At 35.3% G+C, this 7,039-nt stretch overlaps 1 protein-coding gene across 4 annotated transcripts; it reads right to left on the bottom strand.

The window, feature by feature from the left end:
• Positions 1-2,365: 2,365 nt before the first annotated feature.
• On the bottom strand, positions 2,366-6,135 carry LOC136221640 (uncharacterized). Of its 4 annotated transcripts, XM_066009040.1 has the most exons (7): positions 5,837-6,135; positions 5,504-5,758; positions 5,121-5,302; positions 4,012-4,705; positions 3,873-3,921; positions 3,620-3,751; positions 2,366-2,697 (listed from the first exon to the last, which is right to left on the bottom strand). In XM_066009040.1, exons 4-7 carry the CDS (start codon positions 4,180-4,182, stop codon positions 2,663-2,665), a joined length of 387 nt encoding a protein of 128 aa, XP_065865112.1. In that variant the 5' UTR covers positions 4,183-4,705; positions 5,121-5,302; positions 5,504-5,758; positions 5,837-6,135; the 3' UTR covers positions 2,366-2,662. The 4 variants fall into 4 exon arrangements, with proteins under 4 accessions (XP_065865112.1, XP_065865111.1, XP_065865113.1 ...); XM_066009039.1 differs by having other exon boundaries at positions 5,504-6,135; XM_066009041.1 differs by having other exon boundaries at positions 5,121-5,194; positions 5,504-6,135.
• Positions 6,136-7,039: the final 904 nt, after the last annotated feature.

The following is a 7,039-nucleotide window of genomic DNA, read 5'->3' as shown; positions in this document are numbered from 1 at the left end:
AATGGGAAGTGGCAACTAACCCCTCCATTAGAATCTTCGAGGAGTTCACTGAGTTGCCTTGGAAAATGTCGCCCAACACATATAACTCAGTATCTTTCACAACATTACTACTGACTCGACCAAAAAGGCTGTGACAGAGGAATTTATCCAGATACAGCATGGAATTAGAATTAATGGATTTGTTGAAGGCAAAACGTGGATTGAATCACCAAAATCCTGTTAACATCCTCCATATATCACTAGAAGTCATATCCCTTCCAGGATGTTGTTGAGTTGTGTCTCGGGGTGGAAATCCAAACCAATTATGTAGTTCCGGATATCCAAAAGTGAAGACCTGCCCCTCACAATGAAAACTGAGACGAACACGTCTCTTATTGACGAATCGAACAGTGGATAAAAATTCCAGAACCCAATTTCCAATAATAGGAAATTTCATAGAAGCAAATTTGGTCCAACCCAAATTAGTAAGATATCGATCAATGTCTTCGCTTATCCCGAGTTCCTCGTTCAGAAACTCGTCCATATACATCATGCCAAAGAATTGAGCATATCTGAATTATAGAAAGCGTTTCCCCTCGTCATGGTTATAAATTGGAAACCATGCACCATAACGATCAGAGATATCAACTTTCCCGTTTTGAGAAGAAGTGTGTTTTTGAACATTTTTCAAAGACTTAGTCATGTCTGTGAGAGAGAATAAAATGATGTCTGTAGGATTTGAGAATTTGAGAAAGAAATTCAGAAAGATAAAATGAAATGGTAGAAGTCTGATCCTACAGGAATATATAAGACCTATAAGTGAAAGGTTGTGTCTGTTAAAAAGAAAAAGGTGCCAAAGTGATACCTCTTTGATTCAACTGACAGAAATTTTAAAGAAAGAAGACTGTAATCCCTTACAGTTATTTCAATTGCAAAAAGACAGAAAATCTCAACTGAGATTTTCGGAATACCATGTACAGAAAATAGAAGGATGAACGAAAGAAAGAAAATGGGGAAGAAAACTCTATATTAAACTTCTGTATATTGTTTATAACAACCTACTGAATTCAATGCATTTACTGTCTATTTATAGTCTAACCATCTAACAAACTATCTAACTGAATTAACAACTTGACAAGTGGGCTGGAGTTTATAATTCAGTGTTATAGCATCACTGTTAATTCTCTACACTTACTTTCCTAATGTCTTCCTAATATATTGATTGGGATACTGTAACAAGCTCAATTAACTTTTGAGGTTGATGCTAGCTAGCTAGCTGGACTCATAAAATAGATAGAGTTTAAAGGAGTTATTTCCTTCCATATCTTATATGGGATCATTCTATTCCAAGTGATGCAATGCTTGGTTAGCTATTACCAATTAAAAGTAGAATAGAAGTGATTAACTTCATCCTCATAGCGCTTGACAACTAAATTTAACCCATAAAAATATGAAATAATCAAAATTATCTTTAGAATAAAGAAGCCAGATACTCAAAAGTTAATAAGATCTTATATCAATATCAAAATCAAAATCAAAATCAAAATCAGAGAAGTAGTAATATCATTCGAGGTGCAAATCTTATATCGGAATCTGAAAACAAATAAAAAAAGAAATTTGTATGGATGTACAAAACCAAAATCGAAACAGTGGTTTGCAGATAATCTTTCATCATAGGAGCTTTAGTCAGAGCCTTTGACTCTTCATTTGCATCCTAAAAGCAAAATTGAAGGAGAAATTATTACCAGATCCAACTAATTGCAAGAAATTAATACCAATCAAAAACCCTACACAAGAGTTCTCTATAAAAGCAACAGAAATTCATGCAAACAAAGACTAACCCATAAAGATATTGAAATAGCAATCAATACCCAAATAGACATGTTGCTGAAACTGGCCTTTAACGTTTCATATCTGTGAATGGAATTAATCACCGTGTTTCTTATCCATACTCACTGAACAGAACAAATGTGCAGAACATAAATATAGACATGTTGCTGAAACTGGCCTTTAACGTTTCAGCAAAAGTCATCCCCACACTACAATAAAAATTGCCTATGGAGGCAGTTTTTTTTTACGCGTAGGGGCGGTTTTAACCACCCCTACAAGGTCTAGGGGCGGTTTTACCGACCGTCCCAAATCTGTCGCCAAATGGGACCGGAGCTACAAAATAGCGAAGAAAATTATCACCGACAGGGTAGATAAAATTTAGCGGGGGATGTGTAGGGGCGGTTTAAACCGCCCCTATTGTGGTGCTGGAATACTCCCTTCTCAGCCGAAGGGTAGTGATTTTTGCTTTTTAATTATTTATATTATATTTTTTATATTCCAATTGGGCACCTAATACTAATTATAGACCAATTATTCAAATTTATATCCATAAAACTTCCAAATAGAGCATGTAACATCAATTTTTTTGAATTTTCATACATTGTTAAATTCAACACATTATCCTAAATGGATCCAAAAGAATATATTACAAATGTCATTTCTAAAATTCTAAAAGAAACTAACTTCTGGAACCTAATGCTGTCAGCCTCATCCGCAAATGTTAGACCCCATCATCTTCATGATCAGTCTGGAACCCATCCATATCATCATCATCTTCAGCTTCTTCTTCCTTTGCAGCTTCTTCTTTCCAAAGCCTCTCCCGGTAATTGATTTGCAGGAAGCACAAGTGATGTCAACCCCAAGCAACAAGCCTTCTTGTCATGCTCTCTGAGAATTTTTCAGGTGATGCATCAAAACCAACGAAATTAAAGAAACATCATTTCCACATATCATATATATTACGAGGCAAATTGCAACAAATATAGACCATATTTCATTAAAAGATCTATCAATTCAATCTCAACACTTGTTCCTCACAAATCATTTTTCATTCCAGGACACTTGTTCCTCACAAATGGTAGTACAAGTAAACCATGCTGCTAAATGTAGGAAATTCATCCAAAAATTAATTGGTATACTTGCATTTTGATGGTGAAAGTATCACAAAATGTTTACTGCCTACGTTCATGAGATCAATTCCTTAAATTTTGAAAAGGACAAGATAAAATAGAACACGTTCAAGCATTGCCTTCCATAAGACCTCATTAACAATTCCCCCATGAATTTTGTTGTTTATTTTGTTATATAAACGAATTATATTAACAGTTCTAAAGCCATGGAACAAATGCAGAAGGATAGGCTCAACATACATACATACATACCATACTGATAGAACACAAAAATCTTTATAATCCATTAATGGGTGTTGATTGTGGCAAAGCATTATCTCTAAACCCTTCTCTCCATTCTGCTTCTCTCAATTCCATACACTCCATTGCCTCCTTCCTCCAAACCAAAGGCATCCGCCAAAAGGATTTGCCTAGGATCTTTGGTATGTGTCCTCTAATCCTAACTTCTAATGTCAAAACCCATCTTACCCCTGTTTTTTATTTCCTCTCTAATGATCTTAAAGTCCCACAAAATATATTTACCTTGTAGAGGTAGCATACCCCTGAGGTAATTGTAGCTCAAATACAATGTTTCCAAGTATTTCAACTTCCCTATCTCTGATCATGAATGTTATTAGGAATGGTTTCTTCAACTGGGAAAGTAAATAAAATAAGAAGTAATATATGTTGAATTAATTTACCTTTAGGGAAGACACTTGTTATTTCATTATCTCCCATAACTAAAGTCTGAAGTGATTTAAGAGCACCCAATGAAGCTAAAATACTAGAGTTGAACCTATTACTTGTGAGGTTCAACACATAAAGCTTCCTTCCTGCAACCACAAAATATGGAAGCAAAGAAATTACCAGAATCCAGCAAATAGAGCAAAGCATTCAGAAATGCACCAAAAGAGCAAACTTAAAAGGATAACTCAATAAAATAGGCAATTTTACCTTTAATAGACTCAACTGGTCCTTCTTCCGAAAAATATATGCAAGGAAACTGCATAAGCGTCAATTTAAAACAAAAGAGCATCTCAAAAAAGTAATTGCAACTATTCATTACAAATAAAGAAACAGATAGAATATATACCTTTAGCCTGTGATCACCGCCTACAAACTTGACTCCCAGAATGTGCTCTTCATCGTCGAGGAGTTTGAGCCTCTCTGTACTAGTGGTAGCAGGGAGTCCAGATTTGACATTCACTTCCCTAACACTTCCAATCCCAAGCTCAGCGCAAAAGAAGAGAGCAAATCCGGTCATTCCAGAAGCAGTTCAGCACAAAAGAATAAATTAAAAATTGGTTATAAGTAATCAAAGCATAAAAATACAAAAATCAAGGAGTATTAAAAAAACTGAAACCAAAAAAAATCCACCGAGATCGATCTGGATTCCTCGATTGACACAAAGAAGTGAGTCAAACACAACAAACTAAACCACCTAGATGGATCCAAGAGAAGCTAGAACTTACAAGATTAACAAAACATTGGACCAACATATAATATCTCAAAAGAAAAAATATGACTGAGAAATTACCAAATCCGAGTAGTCCTCAGCGGTGACGGAGAAGGAGCATTTCGCCTGCGATTCTCGTCTTGCATTTGTTATCGCAAGGGATTAGAAAAGTAGAAAAAACATAAAAATTGTTTTCTGTATATACAAATCTCAATTAGCAAACTCATCCAAATTCCTCGTCTGTGAGTGAACGTTCCATTGATCGGTAAGTAGTCCTATAGCAATGGCTCGTCTTTCCTTCCTTGTTGGTAATATTATCTATCAATTTCACCTGACCCACAAATAACCAATTCCACAATATAAGCCTCAGGGTTCAAATACTACTCATCAATATTTCCTCTTTAACTTACTTAAATGACATAATTAACTTCTAAGTGATATGTGGCAGAATATGAGGAGATTTTGGCAAGTTGAAGCAGTATCACTTTAAGCGAGCTCAGGGGCCACTAAGACACTCTAAGCAAGTTCAGGGACAATAGATCATTTTAAGTAAGTTTAAGGGAGTTCAGGGCTGCCTGATGTGTTTAAGCCTATATAAAAAAAATTAAGATAAAAGGAAGCTCCTGCTGTCATGTTCCACCTAATTGTAAAAGGAAGCTCAATCACATTATTGAAACAAAATGAAGTTGACTGAATGTCTGTCTATACAATTTACCTGAAATATTATAGATAGAATAGTGTTTTACCTTATGGATTTAGCTTGGTTGATTGAGAAAGCCATGTCAAAAGGATCTGGACCAGCAGGTAAAGGACATTGAACCTGAGAATTTGAATTCATATAGTGCAGTGCCCCAACACCAGCAAAGGGGCTCAAGCTTGTATTATTGAACAACAAAGGTGTTGCAACTATGTAGTAATCAGATTCATCCTGATCCATTGTCACAAGAACTGAATAAGATTGCCCAACATGAACATCAATTGAATCCAATACTAATTGATTTGTGTAAGATCCTTCTGTTTCTACCAATTCCATTTACCCCCAAAAATACAGAGAACACCAAAATCAAAATTGCACTTATCTTATACCCCAAATACATATCAATTTCGCTAAATTAATTAGATTACTGACCTGTAGCCGGTGAGATGGTGCATGATCTGAACCTCACGGCGGATATCCTCCAGGTCTTCCTTGTGAACGAGTCTCCGAGTAGCAATCGATTTGCAGGCGAATTGCTGTTTAGTCTCCTTATGAGTAACAAGATAAGTTACACCAAATTGACCACGACCTAACTCACGGCCGAAACTGTAGCTGGCCTTGACGTCCTCCATCGGACGACCGAGGACAAGCCGACGCCATTCAAAGAATGTGGTGGAGCATGACGAACTCGAAATGAAAAATTACCAAATGTAAATACATCAATTTTTGAAGATATTGAAATGAAGAACTCGAAATCGAGCTTACCAGTCAGAAGAAAATAGAAGAGGATTCAAGGGAAGATCAAATCGGCGGACATGCAATTACAACCCTAAAAATCAAGTAGTTGAAGGTGGCGATAGAGATTTTGAAGGGAACGAAAGAGACAATGAATGAAATTAGGGAAATGACCCTAAATATCAATGACACCTTTGTTCGGAATTGCAGTGTATACACAATTAATTACGAAAGGTATTAAGGTCGATGTTATGCCAACTGTTAGAGCCTTATGGCCTATTTTAAGTAACATTCCGAGCTCTATCTTCACTGCTGTAAGAAATGAGTATAAATTGTAACCCAAACTTGCTGCTATGCAGATTAGACCTTGGCTATCATGAGGAAATATTACTTCCCTCATAAACTTAAATTCTCCTAGACCTTTCTTTCTCAGTATCTGTTTCCGTTTCCGTGCAACATAGTTATAGGGTATTGTAAGTACCTAGTGTTTTAATAAAACCTGATGAGATAGAGAGGGAGAATTACCAGAATGGATGACATGAATGTAGAAACTCCAAAAGGCTTAAGAAAAAACCGAATTAGATGGCTGAGAGTCAAAATGATTCCTATCTGCAGCTCGAAAAGGGGCAAACTAAATGTCAAGAAATGATGATTGAAACTCCCTCCAACTCCATGAGAATTGCTCTTTCGGGGCAAAGACAAGCAAGTCATAGTCGAATTAATACCAGGAAAATCCATTCCAAAATCTTCCATTGTAAAATCACTTAATTTCCAGTAATTTTGATATAACAAGATTTACCCTTCTTGATTAATTTAGTTTCATTGTTAATGTTGTTATTGATTTAATCGCTACTGCCCAGTTATGCTAATTAATAGTTATTAAGCTAACTTAGAAATTCTTTAATAAAAAAACTAACAAAGAAATTACAACCACTAAAATAAAACAATTAATAGTTGTGCGTATATTAATCCAACCACAATATACTATTCATATGCATTTAAGATATATAGCAAATATAGGAATGTGATGCAAATTGTATTTAAGGACAACAATAAGATCCTGCTAATTTTTATTAATCATTTTCTTATTTTACATCTGTTTCTAGTTTACAATCTGCAGACCAAGAAAATATTTAAGTTATGCCTTAAATCATGGCTTAATACATTTTTAATCCTTATATTTGTTCAAAAAAGTCAACTGCTCCTTATACTTTGAAAATTTCCTATTTACGC

This window comes from Euphorbia lathyris, chromosome 3, assembly GCF_963576675.1.
Source record: "Euphorbia lathyris chromosome 3, ddEupLath1.1, whole genome shotgun sequence".
Classification (NCBI taxonomy): domain Eukaryota; kingdom Viridiplantae; phylum Streptophyta; class Magnoliopsida; order Malpighiales; family Euphorbiaceae; genus Euphorbia; species Euphorbia lathyris.
This window is presented reverse-complemented; position numbering and strand designations above follow the sequence as displayed.